General features: G+C 38.3%; 1 protein-coding gene across 4 annotated transcripts in view; it reads right to left on the reverse strand.

The window, feature by feature from the left end:
- Positions 1 to 18240, reverse strand: part of BTBD8 (BTB domain containing 8) — a 93907-nt gene extending 75667 nt beyond the window's left edge. For all 4 annotated transcript variants that reach the window (XM_082476228.1, XM_082476227.1, XM_082476226.1 and 1 more), the window contains exons 1-3: positions 15785 to 18240; positions 10042 to 10236; positions 158 to 408 (exon numbers count right to left, since the gene is read on the reverse strand). In XM_082476228.1, the coding sequence (XP_082332354.1) occupies positions 158 to 408; positions 10042 to 10236; positions 15785 to 15933 (595 nt within the window). In that variant the 5' untranslated portion in view covers positions 15934 to 18240. The remainder of the gene's footprint in view (positions 1 to 157; positions 409 to 10041; positions 10237 to 15784) is intronic.
- Between the last annotated feature and the right edge of the window lie 1394 nt (positions 18241 to 19634).

Consider the following 19634-nt stretch of genomic DNA (forward strand, 5'->3'; position numbering starts at 1 on the left):
TTTTTATTATATTGACTTTCATTTACTTTTATTTCATTTACTTATAAAAAGTGATCAGTAGAGCTGCCTTTTGAAGTATATTTTTCTCTAATTGTATCAGAATATAATTACTTTCATGGCTATAAAATTTTATAAAAATTCACAAAAAATACCTCACCAGAGGAAATTAAATTGTACCCTTTGTTGTTATCTTCTGGAATGTCCTCTTTTTTGTTATCTTCTGGAATTTCATGCTTCAGAAAAGAATGATCAGATGATCTTTTACCTACAGATGACCTTCCATCATTGTCAGTACACTTTCCAACACTGAAGTCACATTTCTTTTGTGGTACTCCACTCTCCACTATCTTTTTCCTGAGAATTTCCTCTTCATAGTTTTTTATGTTTCTGTTTGATGAGTATACAATCCTAAAAGACAAAATGTAAAATATTAATAAAAATAACGTCAGTGATTCTTTTTTTTTAAATTTATTTATTTATTTATTTTTTTATTTATTTATTTTTGGCTGTGTTGGGTTTTAGTTTCTGTGCGAGGGCTTTCCCTAGTTGTGGCAAGCGGGGGCCACTCTTCATCGCGGTGCACGGGCCTCTCACTGTCGCGGCCTCTCTTGTTGCGGAGCACAGGCTCCAGACGCGCAGGCTCAGTAGTTGTGGCGCACGGGCCCAGTTGCTCCGCGGCATGTGGGATCTTCCCAGACCAGGGCTCGAACCCGTGTGCCCCGCATTGGCAGGCAGATTCTCAACCATTGCGCCACCAGGGAAGCCCAACGTCAGTGATTCTTAAAAGCTAGTTTTCCAGCGTGCTGCTTTCATAGATAACGGCTATATAGTTTTAAAACCTTTCTAATCTGGACTAACTAGAGGAAAGATCAATCTAAAATAACAGAAAGTTTGAAAAGTAGTCTATAAAAAATTTTAATGTTAAAAAGGAATATATAATGTCAACAAATTATATAACCTAAATGAAATGGACAATTCCTAGGAAGGATACACACTACCAAACTTGATTTAAGAAGAAACAGAGGGCTTCCCTGGTGGCGCAGTGGTTGAGAATCTGCCTGCCAATGCAGGGCACACGGGTTCGAGCCCTGGTCTGGGAAGATCCCACATGCCGCGGAGCAACTAGGCCCGTGAGCCACAATTACTGAGCCTGCGCGTCTGGAGCCTGTGCTCCGCAACAAGAGAGGCCGCGATAGTGAGAGGCCCGCGCACCGCGATGAGGAGTGGCCCCCGCTTGCCGCAACTAGAGAAAGCCCTCGCACAGAAACGAAGACCCAACACAGCCATAAATAAATAAATAAAATAAAATAAATAAAAATTAAAAAAAAAAAAAAAGAAACAGAGTATCTGAATAGACAAATAACAAGTAAAGAGATTGAATTAGTAATCAAAAACTTCTCACAAAGAAAAACACAGGACCAGGTGGCTTCACTGCTGAACTCTCCCAAATGTTTAAAGAAGAATTAATGCCAATCCTTCACAAATTTTTCCAAAAAATATAAGACGGAACACTTCCCAATTCATTATGTGAAGCCAGTATTATCCTGACACAAAAGCAGACAAAGACATCACAAGAAGAGAAAACTACAGACCAATATTCCTTACTAATATAGAGAAAAAATCTCTAACAAAATAATAGCAAAATGAATCCAGCAACATATAAAAAGAATTATACATCATGACCAACTAGGCTTTATTTCAGGAATTCAAGGGCAGTTAAACAGATGAAAATCAATATTATATACCATATGCTATAGCCTGAATGTTTGTGTCCCCTAAAATCATATGTTGAAAGGTAATTCCCAATGTGATGATATTAGCAGGTGGGGCCTTTGGGAGATGATTAGGTGGAGCCCTCATGAATGAGATTAGTGCCCTTATTAAAAGCGGTTCCAAAGAGATCCCTTGCCTTCTTCCACCATGTGAGGGAACAATGAGAAGTCAGCAGTCTGCAACCCAAAATAGGGTCTTCACCAGAACCCTACCATGCTGGCACTCTGATCTTGGATTTCCAGCATCCAGAACTATAAGAAATAGATTTCTGTGGTTTATAAGCCACCCAGTCTGCAGTGTCTTGTTGTAGCAGCCCAAATGGACTAAGACACCATATCAATAGGACAAAAACTACATGATCATCTTAGTTGATGCAAAAAAAAAAAGCATTTGACAAAATCCAACACCTTGTCATAATAAAACAGTCAGCAAACCAGGAATACAGTAGAGGGAAACATCCTCAACCTGATAAAGGAGATCTATGAAAAACTCACAGCTAACATCAGACTTAACGGTAAAAGACTGAAAGCTTTCTTCCTAAGATCAGCAGAGGATGTCTGTCTGCTCTTACCACTTCTATTCAACATTTAACTGGAGATTCTAGCCAGGGCAATTAAGCAAGAAAAAGAAATAAGCTGGATTGGAAAGGAATAAGTAAAGCTATCTTCATTTACAAATGGCAAACATGTGTATAGAAAATCCTTGGAAATTCACCAAAAACTATTTGTTAAACAAGTTCTGCAAGGTTGCAAAGTACAAGATCCATATGCAAAAATCACTAGCAATGAACAATCCAAAATGAAATTAGAAAATAATTCCATTTACAACAGCATCAAGAAAATAAAATACTTAGGAATGTATTTCACAAAAAGTGCAAGGCATATCCTGAAAGCTACAAAACAATGCTGAAAGCAATTAAATAAATGGAAACACATTCCAGATGATTTAATATTATAAAAATGGCAATACTCTCTGAATTAATCTGCAGATTCAGTGCAACACCTATCAAAATTCAGCTACTTTTCTGCAGAAATTGACAAGCCAACCCTCAAAGTCAAATAGAAATGCCAGAATAGCCAAAACAATCTTTACACAGAACCAAGTTGGAAGATTCACACTTTCCGAATTCTAAGCTTCCTACAAAGCTATAGCCATCAATACTGTGTGGTACTGGTATAAGGATAGACATATAGATCAGTGGAAAGAACTGAGTGTCTAGAACATAGATTTATAGGCAACTGATTTTCAACAGGGGTGTTGTGATATTGTGATTTATAATATGAACTATATATTTGGTCTTTGTCCGCTATTCCCAGCACGTAGCTTCTAAAACCCTTCTAATTTCCTATGTAAAAGCCACAGAACATCTTTTATTATAGTACTTAAGTTTTGTTCCCAGGTCCTGAAATAGCTCCAGAAGGATAAAGGTGAAATGAATGTGTTTTGTTATTCATAGCAAGCCCCTTTCAACCACACCAGAGTTTACATTAGTGAAGTTGGTGACTTTTAGAAAGCTCCTAAAAATGGGGGCTGGTTGCCTGGAGAACCAACTAAGTGCTTTGAAGGTTGGAACTTTCAGCTCTCCCCTCCACCTCTGGAGAGGGGAGAGGTTGAATTAATCACCAACGGTCAATGATTTAAACAATCATGCCTATGTAATGAAGCCTGCATGAAAACCCTAAAGGATGGGTTTCAGTGAGCCTCTGGGTTGGTGGACACATGGAGGTGCTGGGAGAGTAGTGAACCCAGAGAGGGCTTGGAAGCTCCTTCCCACATCCCTTGCCCTATGCATCACTTCTATCTGGCTGTTCCTGAATTTCTTCCTTTTATAATAAACCAGTAATATGGTAAGTAAAATGTTTTCCTAAGTCCTGTGAGCTGCTCTAGCAAATTAACTGAACCTGAGGAAGGGGTCATAGGAATCTACATTTATAGCCAGTTGATCAGAAGCACAGGTAACAACCTGAGGCACAGGTAACAATCTCCAGGTAAATAGTGTCAGAACTGAGTTAAATCTGTAGGACACCCAGCTGGCATCTGGAGAACCTCAGAATTGCTTGGTGTGGGGAAAAACTCCTGCGAATTTGGTGACCACAAGTGTCAGAAGTAAAGTACTCAATGAGCAGAGTATTAAGAGTAAAGGAGACACACAGGAGGGTGTTTTTCCTTTACAGGTATTCAGACAATCCAATGGGAAAAGAAAAGTCTCTTCAAAAAACGGTGCTGGGGGCTTCCCTGGTGGCGCAGTGGTTGAGAATCTGCCTGCTAATGCAGGAGACACGGGTTCGAGCCCTGGTCTGGGAAGATCCCACATGCCGCGGAGCAACTAGGCCCGTGAGCCACAACTACTGAGCCTGCGCGTCTGGAGCCTGTGCTCCTCAACAAGAGAGGCCACGACAGTGAAAGGCCTGCGCACCGCGATGAAGAGTGGCCCCCACTTGCCACAACTAGAGAAAGCCCTCGCACAGAAATGAAGACCCAACACAGCCATAAATAAATAAATTTAAAAATAAAAAAATAAATTAAAAAAAAAAAGGCAGAAAAAAATTAAAAAAACAAAAAACAAAAAACGGTGCTGGGCCTCTCGCCTTCTGAGACGGCCCACACTCTGTCTGTGGAGTGTGTTCCTCCCAGGGCCACTCTCGCCTTTTGAGACAGACCACATTCTGTATATGGAATGTATCTGTGTATCTCTCTAAGTAAATCCACTTCTTACCTACCCCCCCAAAAAAATGGTACTGGGACAACTAGATATCCAAATGTGAAAGAACAAAGTTGGACCCTAGCCTCACACTATATACAAAAATTAACTCAAAATAGGTCAAAGCTCTAAATGTAAGAACTAAAAAGGTACACACAGGATAAGTAATTGTGACCTTGGATTAGGCAATGGTTTCTTAGATATGACACTAAAAGCACAAGTTATAGAAGAAAAAATAAAATGGAAGTCATAGAGATTAAAAACTTCTGTGCTTTCAAGGATACCATCAAGAAAGTTAAAAGACAACCCACAAAATGGGAGAAATGTTTGCAAATCATATATCTGATAAGAGACTCGTATCTAGACTATATAAAGAATTTCCAAAACTCCATAGTGTAAAGACAAATAACCCTATTTCAAAATGGGCAAAGAATGCGATCAGATAGTTCTCCAAAGAAGATATACAAACAACCAATATGCACATGAAAAGATATTCGACATCACTGTCCATCAGAAGAATGCAAATCAAAACCACAATGAGTTACAGCTTCACACCCACTAGGGTACCTATAATCAAAAAGACATAATAACAAGTGTTGTCAAGAACACAGAGAAATTGGAATCCTCATACATGCTGGTAGGAATGTAAAGTGGTGTAGCCAGTTTGGAAGAGTCTGGCAGTTCCTCAAAACGTTTAACATATGACCCAACAATTCGACTCCTACGTACATAACACAAGAGAATTGAAAGCATACGTTCACACAAAAACTTGTACATGAATGTTTGTAGTAGAATTATTTATAACAGCCAAAAAGTCAGAACAACTGAAATGTATATCAACTGATGAATGTATAAACACAATTTATATCCATATGTACAGAAAAGAGTTAACATAGGTGGGACTGCTATCTTTTGAAAGACTTGATTGTAAGAGTTGTCCTTGGCTGGTATCTGGGAACATTATTTCAACAGTGTTCCTAGCATTCTCTAAATGACAAGGGTGGCTCAGCTGTTGTTAGCTTATGCATTGTTTATACAAATAATATGGTTTATGCTGAACACATGCTTTCCTTCTAGGAGTCTGGAATATGGGTACACATCAGGCAGGAGACCAACTCCTGGTAAAAACTCTGGGCACTGAACCTGTAATGAGCCCCCCTGGTTGGCAACATTACAGAATTGTTGTCATAACTCATTGTAGGAAAATTAAACATGGCCTGTGTGGCTCCACTGGGAGAGGACCCTTGGAAGCTTGTGTCCTGTTTCCCGTGGATTTCACCCCATGTACCTTTTCCTTTTGTTTCCTTTGTAATAAATCAGAGGCTAGAGTATAACTATATGCCGAGTCCTATGAATCCTCCTAGTGAATCATCAAACCTGGGAATGGTCTTGGCAACCCTTGATCCATCACACAATGAAATATTCAGCCATAAAAAGGAACGAAGTATTGATAAACAACACAACATGGATGAACCTTGAAAACATCACACCCAGTTTAAAAACCCACACATAAAAGGCCACATACTATAAAAATCCATTTACATGAAATGCCCAGAATAGGCAAAACCATAATGACAGAAAGTAGATTATTGGTTGCCAGGAAGTGGGGGGAGGAGAGAGTGGAAAGTGCCTGCTAATGGGTATGGCAATTGCAATTACCAAGAATTAAGTTATTAGAGAAACTGACAATAGTCAGTTTCTTTGAGGAATGAAGAGGACTGACCTGGAAGGGTCTATGGATGACTGACCAGTGGTACAGATTGGTAAAATGAGATTCAAAGACAGGGGGTTTGGGAAGAAGGGAGGAAGAAAGGTCTAGAGGCAGTAATGAAGTTCACAAGTGTTTTAAAATGTACCTGGGGGGAGTTCCCTGGTGGCCTACTGGTTAGGATTCTGGGCTTTCACTGCTGTGGCCTAGGTTCAATCCCTGGTTGGGGAACTAAGATCCTGCAAGCCACATGGCAAAAAAAAAAAGTTACCTGGGAATTTAGGTTTATTCAGGTATGGTGAGGCCAACTGATCAGGAGATGATTACCAGTGAATAGATAGTTTACAACTTACAGTTCACAAGAGGAATGGGGCATACCATGCCAGGTAGGGCCACATGGGGAAGCAACAGGGTCTATTTAGAGACAAAACAGGGAGGGCAAAGCACAGGCAAAAGTGGTTTTTGTGGGAAGGAATGGGTGAGGCAAGGTAAGCAGCTGAGCAAGTTTAGGATTAAATAGTTTGAGTAATTTGGGGGAGAGGGGGCTCTGGGCTATAAGGGTGGTGTTTAGTTGTCTGGTACCCGGCTCTGGGATGATTAGGGAAGAAGAGTGTTGCCTTCTAGAGTATAAGAACCAGACAGAAGAGGTGGGTGTAGGAATGGATTCAGGATTACTTGGTTTGCATATCAAAGGCATGATCAGGGAATTAGCTAACTCTGGAAGGGGCAGTCTCTCCCCAGTTAGTGAGGCCCCAGATGCCAAGTTACATATATATATAGTTAATATTACAAGACACCTATTCCACCCACTTCAGCCCTACTAGTATAAGGGATGTGGGAGAGAAAATAGCCACCACCTGAGAAAGCTGTAGGGGAAACGGAATCTTTTATACTGTGCTGCTGTTCTATGTGTTTACTTGATTGACATTTTATACTAGCATTTCCCAGTTATTGATGTTAAATTGAAAATTTAAAGGTCTTCCCTTTTTTCTTTCCTTTACACACACATGTGCACAGACACACACAAACATGCACACACAACTATAATGTGGTAAGTCTTAGGAAATCAAAGATTTTTATTGAATTTTAATCATGAGGTCATAAAGCAGGAACTACTTTCCAGGGCCAATCATTTGAGCCATATCTGAAGACACGGTACATAAAAAATTTCTTCGAAGACTGTACTTACTACTCTAACTTAAGTGCATAGCAAAGGACCCTACAATAAGTAGCAATATGACAGAATACTTCAAAATCTTTATTGGTTATTTAAAGAGAAGGATGTGTGTTGAAGATACTTATAAGGACTGCATTTCACACAATAAAAATTTAAAAATCTATGTTATCAGAATTTTTACTAAAAAATGTTAATCTCAGTACTCCACATTATAATCCTCTCCTTATGCTTTATATTAACACAGAGAAATTTCAATACAATCTGCCTTTTAAAAAGGGGGAGGTATATCACAAGCACTTTCTATACACAAGACACTGATGAGATACCACTGGGAATGCTCACATCGATGAGATGATCTAATCTCAAGGAGCTTACATAACCACAGACATACTTCACTAACCTAACACAAAACAGAATGTGATTAAGTGTTTAAAACAGAGGATTGTGAAGTGCTAGGAAGCACAAAGCCATTTACTCCAACGTCCTTTTTCTAAATATGAGAAAATTGAGGCTCAAAGAAATCCTAAAACAAGGTAATGCACAGCCAGAAGGCATATCTCTGTCTTGTTGCCAAGTCCAGTGCTTCCTCCACTCTACCATACTGTCTCTCATTCAATCTTTTTTTCTAACACTTTTAAAGACAACAAATAAAGGATAACATTAATGTAATTTCTCTTTCTCTAACATATAAAAATTTGACTTTTCCCAAGCATCTTTTTCTAAACATACACTCAATAGCTGGAGAAATGTATACTATCAAAGGGCTACTACTATGAATAATACTTATAATGTATTCAGTGCTTACTATATCTCAGGTCACTGTGCTAAGTGCTTCATAAGCATCTAATTTAACCCTCACAACAATGCTATGAGGTAGGTATTATGCCCATTTTTCAGGTGAGGAAACTAATGTAAGTGATCAGTCCAAGTTCACTCAGTTAGAAGTGGTAGACCTGGCTTGACCACAGAGCCTACTCTACAACAAAGCCACTATACCACCTACTAGAAAAACAAAAGTGTATATTTTTAAATTGATGGTTGGAACTCAGTGATGAACCTATTATGATCTATACTGGAAAATGATAATGATTTTCTAAATTGCACTTAAAGTATCTGTTTAAATTATAGTATGTTGTACTGTTCTTACAAACAGAGGAAGCCAAGGTTATGCATTTTTCTGTTTATGTTTATTGGAGCTTCATATAAGAAACTCTGAAATAATAAAAACAGATCATTCAAGCAACTGTCAGAGCATAAAATGAAGAAAAATACACCAAATCACACACATATACTTAAAGTTTAATTATCCAAAAAGAATTTTCAACATTAAAGTCAACTTGATTTTGATTATAGGCAAAAAGTATGTCAGCAAATAACTAAAAGACTAGCATCTAAAAAATACCTAGGATTCAGGACATTAAAAACACAAAAATCCAACTCTGATTTCTCATAAAAGTTAAAATGATAATTGGCACTGGCATTAAGGACAGACATACAGACCAATGGAAAAGAATTTAGAGACCGGAAATAAACCCTAACGTTTATGTGTGTATTAGTCAGCTTGGGCTGCCACAACAAAAATCATAGACTGGTGGCTTAAATAACAGAATTTTATTTCTTACAGTTCTGGAGGCTGGACATCAAGATCAGGTGCCACCATGGTGGGGTTCTGGTGAGAACTCTCTGCGTGGCTTGCACTCAGTCACCTTCTCACTGTACCCTCACATGGCAGAGAAAGAGAAAGAGAGAGAACAAGCTCTCTGGTGTCTCTTTTTATAAGGGCACTATTCCTATCATGAGGTCCCATCTAAAGCTAATTTACTTCCCAAAGGCACAATCTCCAAATACCATCACATTAGGGAGTAGAGCTTCAACATACGACTTTTCAAGGGAAACAATTCAGTCCATAGCAATGGGCAACTGATTTTCAACAAGGCTGTACAGACAATCCAATGGAGAAAGAATAGTCTCTTCAAAAATAGTACTGGGACAACTAGATATTCACACACAAAAGAATAAAGTTGGTACCCTTCCTTACATTATACACAAAAACTAACTCAAAATGGATCACAGACCTAAATGTAAGAGTTAAAAGCATAAACCCAAAAAATTCATAGAAGAAAGTATAAGAATAACTCTTTGTGACCCTAGAACAGGCAATGGTTTCTTATCTACAATAGCAGGAGTACAAGTGACAAAAGAAAATTAGATAAACTAGGCTACATTAAAAATCTAAAACTTTTGTGTTATAAATGACACCATCAAGAAAGTGAAGGCAACCCACTGATTGGGAGAAAATGTTTGCAGATCATATGTCTGATAAGAGCCTAATATCCAGAATACATAAAGATCTCCTATAATTCAATGATATAAAGACAAATAATCCAATTGAAAAATGGACAAAGGATGTGAATAGACAGTTCTCTAAAGCAGATATATTTCTCCTCTCTCAGGATCAATCTCAAGCAGAAATTAGCCTCTCCTAATACTAAGCCTCTAAGACTCTAATACTAATACTTAGCCTCTACTAACACTAATTACTAAGATAATATGGAATTTAAGTTAGAAGGTTATAAAATAGATATGAAAATACATGAAATAAAAACACACATATGTTTAAAAAATAAACAATTACATACTAGATTTAAATACAAGAGAAAAAAAGATGAAGAAAGCACTTACTGTAAAAATATTCTAAATTCTGAAGCTTCAAAGTTCTCCACAGCAACAGGTTCATGATTTGTTAAGTTATTTGTATGTCCAACAGTATGAAAATAGAAATCAGGAACCCTTGCTAAAAGGACTGCTTTGTGTGCTTTGAACAAAGTACAACCTATAGAGAAAGTAACATCTGTATGGACTTCTTCTCTTAGAAGCCTATAAGGAATAAAAAGGAACCACAGTTTAATTAGTGATGCTTAGAAATATATAATATGCCCATTTTTATAAAATAAGCTTTAAAAATAACACATAAACTAAAAATACAGAGAAAACAAAATAAAGTTATATGAAAATGAGTTTATTGTCAGTTCATCCAAAGAACATTGTCTAACATAGGTTTAGAAGGCAATTTTCTAAAATTTATAACGAAAACAAAAGGTAATTACACTAAAAGAGTAAGACTATTTTATCAGAAAATATCTTTTCCTTTTAATTCCTTCTACCAATAAAATTTATCTTCTGCTACTTATGTTGATTTTCCTTTATAATGTATGTACTTTAGATTTATTTTGGAAAGAGGACACAAAGTAATGTGATTGTTGACTATTGAATCAATTTTTAAAAATCTTACTAAAACTGAAGCAAAAAAAGTAAACAGTCACCACCACCAGCAAACCACACGCAATAATACACAATCCAGTGTAGAAACTGGTACACGGCACTTTGACTATTGTTAAATACCAAGTCTGAAATGCAGGCTTGGCTGTCAAGAATGTGACATTTAAGCCCTTTTCCATTGCCCACCCCACAAAAAATAGAACTATGCTCTAATCTATTATTAAAATGATGGACTCGAGGAAAGCCCATTCAAATCCCTTTACTAATGTGCAGACATAATTATGGTAAAGCTCACATGTAAAGTGACAGAAGAACAGAAATCAGCATCATAATAGAAACTGTCACAATGTTTTTTCTGTGTGGTAACCATATATTTCTGCTCTGTAAATATTAAATAATACTTCATATAGTATAACATTATCATCAGCAAGTTATGTATTCTGAGGACTTCTGTATTGCAGGATATAACTGGCAATCACACTAGTACACTATAGGAGGTCCAAGTATGGATAAAGATATCCATTACAGTGAAAGCTTAGAATGTTGCCACTGACACTCACTCCCCCAGGACCCAGTTAATGGCTCCTTCCTCTGATCCCTCGGTACATACCTCTATTATAGCACTTCTGTCACTGTATCATTATTATTTTTATAATAATAAAATTATATTACTTTAACATAATTAAAATATATTATATTCAGACAATGAACTCTCCAAAGGCAATAACTGTACCTTCATTAGATAGCAAGAGCTCAATAACTGCTTTTTTGGATTTGGCTGTATTTTACCCTAAACAAAACAAATGCTTCAGAGCACAAAGCTTTCAGAACCTTGGAAACAATGAGCAAATAGATGCATTTTAGTCAATATTTTAATCAATAAATTATTTTCATAAGCGATTGTTAAAATTATGGAAGAATGTATTGGTCTCCCAAACATTAATAAAAACTCAAATTGTACAATACAAATACACCATTTATTTCTCCTTCCCACCCACCTTCTACCCATCCCCCACTTCTCCCCAAGTGAATAAACAAGCATTGCAGCTGGTAGCCATACAACTGTCACTAGGGAATCTGCCTTGTTCATAACAGATGCTCATGAGTATTCGTCAAATAAAAAAAAGTTAATGTTTTAAAAAATGTTAATGTGAAAATACAGTGCTTTTTATTTTATAAAACCACCTGTATCAGTTATACGCATATCTTGTTATCTGTTACAAGTAACAATATCTGACTCAGACCTGCTTAAACATTAAGGAGGGTTTTACTGGCTCATCTAATAAACTCTAGAGGAAGGATAGGCTGGAGCAAAGGCTCAGTGGTGTCAAGGCCCCGCTTCTTTCTATCTATTTCCCTGTCACCTACTGTATTCACCTATCTAAAGCATTTTAGACTACTGATTAAACCCAATTCTCACTAAAAATTTATTGAGCATGTACCATGTACTAAGCACTGGGGACATAAAGGGGACTAAAGCATAGTATCTGCCCTCAAGGAGTTTGTAGAAGAGTATGGAGACCAGGCCTGAAAATTAACACGTGTGATATACTCAATAGGACAAACTAGTAAATTTTTTTCAGGGACAGACATAAGAGAAGATCTTATAGAGAAAAGGAAAACCAAAAGGAATTTTAAAGATTGCGTAAGAGCTGGTCAAGGAAGCAAGGCAAGGTAGGGGGGAGCTCCTGCCTCCATGCTCCTTACAGAGGTTTGTGTTGAGTGTGGAGCTACAAATTGGTCAGCAGAGTATTGAGGGGATAAGAAGTGGCAGATGAAGCTGCAGGGATAAAGATGAATAAGAGACAAAGAGCTTAACTGTATCTTACAGTTGAAGGGGAATGATCAAATAGTTCAAAACATGGGCAATTTTATTTTTCAAAATATCTCCTGTTAGTTGTGTAGAAGGGGAATTACAGGAAAATGAGAATGAAGGGGAAAAAAACTACTGCGCAACACAAATGAATGATGTAGAGGGTGTGAGCCAGGAGAGAATCAATGGTGATAGAAAATAAGGGATTAACTTAAAATATATTTAGGTAATAGACTGGCAGGAGTTGGTGACTGGAAGTAGAAGGTGAAGGGAAGGGACTAACCTAGGATCTCTCTCATATTTAGCTTAGACAACTGGGTGCTGGTGATGCCACCAGCCACTGAACTACATCTGCTATGCCAACTTCCCTCTTAAACTCCAGACATATTTTCAATTCTCCTGGATATGGCTTCCTGAACATTCACTATACTCCTCCCTTTCAAATGTCCTAAGAATTAGCACCATCTTTTATGCTTCTCTTTCCCTGTGTTTCCACGTGTAATCAGTCACCAAGCCCATGAATTGCACACAGGAATCCCTTTCACCTTGTCCGTTTTCACTGCCATTATGTATCCCTTGACTACTACAAAATCCTAGTTGGTTTCCTTTTTTTTCCCAATTTCTTTCCTCAATTCAAGATCTAATTATGTTCATCCTCTATTTAAAAAACATCAATGATTCTCCACTACCTCCAGAATACATTCCAAATTCTTCACTGAAGAGTCTCTATGGTCTAGTCTTAGTTTACCCATTCACCTTCAACTACTTTGCCTGCCATACCCACAATCCCCTTCCAAATAAAGCTACCAAATTGTACCACATGTCCCTGATGCTCTTAGTCACATCTGAATGGACAACAGACTGAGGCAAGGTTAACCATTAGCCAATGTGGTAGTTAAACAAGTGAACTCTAGCAGAGATGTTCTATAATAATCAAGAGCCAACTGATCACACTCTTAAGAGAGTTTCAAAGAAAATCCAAGGTAGAGTAAGAAAAAGGAATGGGTAAGGAGAGAAGCAGAAATGAAGGAACAAAGTTACTGGAAGATCATTTTGCATAACTACCGTACTTTAGAGAAGGGAGACTGACTGGGTCCATATTCTGGTCATGAGACCTTGGGCAAGTCACTTTAATGTCCCTGGAGCCAGACTGCCAAGGTTCTTATTCTGACTCCATCACCTCTTCTCTAAGGCTCAGTTTCCTTATCTGTTAAATGGGAATAACTACAAGATTTACCTCACAGGGGAGTAAATAAAACACTGCATGTCAGCCCAGTGTCTAGCTAATAGTAGGATGGCAATAAGAATTTTTATTACAATTGTCTTGAACAATGGTCCATATCTCAATGAGGTCTTATTGTACAATTGCTGTCATATCCCAAGCAACTTTCCAATTCTACACCAGACCTGGCTTTTTGACTACTGAAGCTGTTTCCTATTTTTTCTCACTTCTCCTTATATCCTATTGCCTCAGGTAATGCAGAGGAGTCTCTGTTCCTTGCTGTTTGAAGCAATTCAATACAACTTGCTTTCCCAAAATAAATGAAGCTTTTCCAAATCTCTATGCCTTTGTAAAAGCCATTCCCCTTGTTTAGATACTCTGACTTCTCCCTTCCTAATCTCTATCTAATCAATTTGTAATCAATCCCCAAGAGATCACTCAAACATCACCTATAAAGCCTCCCCCAAATCACCTCAGTCCCCATTATCTCTGTTTGGCTATTACCTTTCTCAGTAGAGTGCAAGCACAACACCAAAGTCATGTCTTATTAATCTTTGATTTTCAGAACCTAGTACAGTGCTAGGTATATGGTGGGTGCTAGCTACTTTACTAATATTTGTAGAATAAAACAATGATATTGCTGTGCTTAAAGAAGATTACTTTGACATAGCATTCAAGGTGGCTGGGTGAGTATACGAGATTTTTTAGTTGTTTAAAAAAAAAAAAACACAAAAACACTTTTGCTTGTAACAAGAACTTGGGACTTCAGGATCCTATCCTTTAATTGCTGCTAGGATGAGGATAAATTGTTCACCTGCTATACTTATGACCTCATTTTCTTTATATAAATTAGATGTATTATCTTCTTTAAATTCATGACACTTCAAGGCTCACAATACAGCCAGAAGAATAGAGCCACTGAAGAGGAGTACCTCATCCTTAGAGATTCATCCTAGAAACAGAACAACTTCACTCTCATTTTTTTTTAGTGTTGTACATCAATTCCCCCAGTGGTGGAGACAAGGCAGAATCTCTCATAGACAGGCCCAAAGTAAAAGGAAATGTTTTTGCTTTATAAAGTTCAGTTTATAACTGGTGGAGCCTTAAGTGTGGGCAACAGTAAGCACTTTTTAAATGTAGAATGCTGCACAACTGTTATTAATAGTAATTATGTTTACACTAGTTCAATACTTCTCAAAGTGTGACCCAGGCCAGCAGCATCACCTGGGACCTTGCTAGAAATGCAAAAATCTCATGCTCCATCCCAGACCAACTGTATCAGAATTAAGGTCTGGGTCTCAGTAAATCTAAGCTCTCCAGGTGATTCTGATGCACACTAAAGTTCAAGAATCAATGTTTTGGTGGAAATGGAAACTAGCCAGGGAAGATTTCTAAGCTTCATTTTCTTTATAAACTGAGATGACGTTCCTGGATTCACTATAGCCTGAGTTAAGCTTCACAACAACTCTCCATTTGCTAGAGTCCTCATGGGAACTGGGAATTGCTGGGAGTTGCTGCGGGCTGTAGAGTATTCTAGGAGGAGAGGGGAAGCCAGGTTGCCATCAGGAAGTATTTCTACGAAAGCATTTCTGCTAAATCGTTTAAAGAGAGCTCAGAAGAAAGAGACCTCCAACGCTCCAGTAATCTGATCCATTTTTACTCATTCTAAATAGATACTAAAAAAATTTTTTTAAAAATAAATAAATACTCTTCTACCTAATTTTATCATTTTTCTTAGAATTGTTTGAGCTTATAAAAAGTTGTGTAAGTTTCAGGACCACGAAACCTGTATCCACCCCGACATTAGCGAGTCTTTCAAGACTTAAGCCTACCCATGTTAGAGTATTTTGGCATAAACTGGTGCTGCACAGAACTATGATGGTAATTTCGGTTTTCTTCTTGAATCTGGTACGTGGTCTCCGAGGTGCTCTGGGTTGGTTATATAGGGCGAAAGAACCCGCTTTGTAGTGAGGAGACAGGTGAGCGTCCTGCAGTGGCCTGAGGTGAGGAGAACAAAGCAGGGAGGGATGGAGAAACCGAGGAGCCACAGTTTCTGGTAGGAAGTGGGCGCCTTAAGAACTGAAGCAGCCTGCGTTCCCGCCTCCTCCTACCTGAGCAGATCCTGGCTGAGCTGCTCCGACACCATCGCCTTCAGCCGGCGCCGCTCACTGGGCCCCTTCCTTTGCAAGCCCTTATTGCAAACTCCCGGGGACTCTAGAAGTACCATGGGGGCCACGCTATCCTCCCCACAGCGGGCCATGTTCCACAAAGGTACGGCGGCGCCCCGCAGGCCCAGTACAGGGTCTCACTTCCCAGCCTCTGGAAGAAACGGGCGTTTCAGACCGAAAGCTCTGCCCCTACCCGAATCCGCCCCCTTAAGGAAAAGGCTGACGCCTCTCGTCTGTTTGTTGACGGTCCCTTATGGCTACCGAACCGCAGTCCCGGAGAATCTCGGAGACCCGGTCCGCGCCGGCACGTGACCCGGGAGGGTGTGCGCAGGCGTAGTAGCTCTCTTTAACGCCGCCAGCGGGCGGTCCGCGCAGCGCTGCCCAGGGAGCCAACTATTCTGCGGAATTAACCAGGTCTGCGCTTTATCCCTGTCCCTCTGCTTTCTAGTTGGTGCTAACCAGTCATTTAAATAAATGTTTTATCGAGAACTGAGTTCAAATCAACCAGTGCAGCCTTTCAGCACTTTCTCTTCCTGGGGTGTCAGCGCTTTTTTTTCCCAGGAAAGACAAGTTCACTAGACCTTTACTGCGGCGAGTCACACTCCTTCACTTACTGCTTTGGGCAAGAAAAATTGGGGGTGTGAGGGGCGCGGGAAGAACTTCGTAAAATCAGCAGGAGTCACAACACTCCAGAGCCCCCTGCAAAGGGTATGGTATAATGTCTAGAAGACTCCTTCCCCTTCTAATCCAGGGAGTGGCTCATGTAACTGCTCTTGGACTTAAGCAGAGAAATGTCAGTTATATTCCCCCACTTTGCATATAAAGCTCTAAAAGTTATGAGGTGGAAGAAAGGAAGTAATGTTGTAGGGGTAGAGTCTTTAACTGAGCAAGGAATTGGGTGGATTGATGAGCTAATAGAATTTTGAAAATTTGGTGTGGAGAAAAGAGCTGGAGCGAAATCACTTAAAAAGTCTTTTGGTTTTTTATTTGATTACTTCTTCCAAAGAAGAAGGTTCAATCCTTCTGCTTCATTCAGAAGCTCTGCACAAGGTAACAAGTACGTACTAATTGCTTGGAAAATATATGGATATTGTACCAGAAGATTGGCCAAGAAGTAGGCATTTCTCCAAATAACGACCTTCTCAATTGTTCAGACACCTTAATTATGAATATAGTGGATAATTGATTTTTAATCATTCCTATAGAAAAGAGTATCAAAGATAATATGATAGTTAATATTTATTGAGTGCTTTTTAGGTGAGAAAACTGCTCTACCTGCTTTCTATGTATTAACTCAATTAATCCTCGCAACCACCATTTAGGTTGGTATTGCTATTAGCCCAATTACAGATGAGGAAGTTGAGGCATGAGAGGCTAGATAACTTGGTCAAGGTCACACAACCAGTAAGTGGTGGTCTAGGTATTAAAACCCAGACAGTTCAGTACAAGATTCTTTCCCTCCAAAGTCCTGTAATACTTCTACCATGCCCCTCTATCAGCTGATGAAGCAAAAATTAGGCTACTCTCTGGTTGGGAATGGATGACAGATGGTTTCTGGTCCATGTAAATTTAATTCTCTTAAACTACCTTAGGCAGCTTAGGCAGCTTTGTGAAGTAATTAAAGAAAAAGTACCCTCTTAAAAAACAAAACAAAAAAATAGTTTTAATGATGCTTCACATTCCACCGTTAGAGAGTTTTTACTTAAAACATTATTTCTATTTTAATTAATTTATATCTGTAGTCATTTACACCTTAATGTGAGTGAAATTATCAAAAATTTTTTCCTCAAAGGTTTTTGATCAGGAACACTGGAAAGTCCTGGGAAACTAGCAACAGGAGCTCTGAAGGTAAACACTGCTAAACCCATAATTTTATTTAGGGTTGGCCTTAACTGTGATCCTCATGTGTGAAAAATAAGTTTAGGTAAAATTGCCTTGGAAGGCAAAAAACTCATCTAAGTACTACAATTTCATGAAAAAAGTGATTCTCTTAGATGTATCTTTTCTTTCTTTAAAAATGTTTTCAAATGAAGCATTTCAAACATACGAAGAAATAGAGAGGTATAGTGAACCCCGATATACCCATTACCAAAATTCAACAATTATCAAGATTTGAGCATATATGTTGTATCAGTTTTTCTTTCCTTCCTCATCTTTTATTCCTTCCTTTCTTTTTTCCTTCCTTCTTTCCTCCTTCCTTCTTTCCTTCCTCCCTTCCTCCCTCCCTCCCTCCTTCCCTCCTTTCTTTCTTCCTTCCTTCCTTTCTTTCTTTCTTTCTTTCTTTCTTTCTTTCTTTCTTTCTTTCTTTCTTTCTTTCTTTCTTTCTTTCTTTCTTTCTTTTTCTTCCTTCCTTCCTTCCTTCCTTCCTTCCTTCCTTCCTTCCTTCCTTCCTTCCTTCCTTCCTTCCTTTCTTTCTTTCTTTCTTTCTTCCCTTCCTTATAAAATTTTAAAGTAAAACCCCAGACATCATTTCATTTTTCTCCTATATACTTCAGCTTGCATCACTAAAAACAATGTGCATTTTCTTACACAACATTAAAAACCACTAATGGTATTCCTTATAAATCGACAATAATTCCATTTACTATGTAGCCCATTGTAAAATTTTCCCAACTGTCCTAAAAAATATGTTTTACAGTTGGTTTGTTTGAATCGGTTTTCAAACAAGATACAAGGTTACATTTGGTTCTTACATCTCCTGAGTTTCTTCTAATCTCCTGTATTTTCCCTCATGACACTGACATTGTGGCAGAAGCCTGAGCAATTTGAGCTGTAGAGTATGCCACATTTTAAATTTGACTGACTCTTTGTAGCATCACGCACTGTGCTCATCTATCCCATATATTTTCTGTAAATGGAAGCTGTTTTTAGAGGCTTGATTATATTCAGTTTCAATTTTTTAGCGAAAAAAATTTTTATAAGTGGTATAGTAGTTTTCTATTGCTGCTTTAACAAATTACCACAAACTTAGTGGCTTAGTGGCTTAAAAACAACACACTTTTTTTTACTTTCAATTCTATAGGTTGTAAGTCCCACATGGATCTCACTGGGCTAAAATTCAGCTTTGGGCCGGGCTGCATCCCCTTCTGAAGGCTTGAGGGGAGAGTTTCCTTGCCTTTTCCAGCTTCTCAAGGCTGCCCATATTCCTCAGTCCTGGGCTCTGCTTCTCCAACTTCAAAGTTAACAGGTTGAATCCTCCTCACATGGCATCATTCTGAACTCTTCTTCTCCTTCCTTCTTCCCTCTTTTAAGGACTGTTGTGATTACTGGGGACCAAGTGGATAATCCAGGATAATCTCCTTTTTTTTAAGGTCAGCTAATTAACAACCTTAATTCCATCTGCAACCTTAATTCCCCTGCCACGTAACCTAACATATTCACAGATTCTGGAATTAGGACATAGACATCTTTGGGGGCAGGGGGAGCAGGCATTATTCTGCCTCCCACAAGCAGTAGTTCATTTTGAATCCTGTCAGAAGGCACATAATCTTTGGTTATCCCCATTTTAATGTTGCTAAAATGTATCATTAATTTTCATCTGATAGTTTTGTCTGTTGATGACTCTTACTTTAATCAATTAACTAGGGATTGCAAAATGATTTTATAATTCTATCATTCTTTCTACATTTATTTGCTAGAAATTTGCTGGAAATCTTCTGTAAAGAAGAATTTTCCCTCATCAATTAGAAATACTGGATATCCAGAAATACATTTCACACTGCAAAGGCAGGATAAATGCTTAATTCTCTTATTTAAATTATCCTTTTTTCAAAGGCCCACTCATATTATGGAA

This window comes from Balaenoptera physalus, assembly GCF_965194825.1.
Source record: "Balaenoptera physalus genome assembly, chromosome: 1".
Taxonomy (NCBI): Eukaryota; Metazoa; Chordata; class Mammalia; order Artiodactyla; family Balaenopteridae; genus Balaenoptera; species Balaenoptera physalus.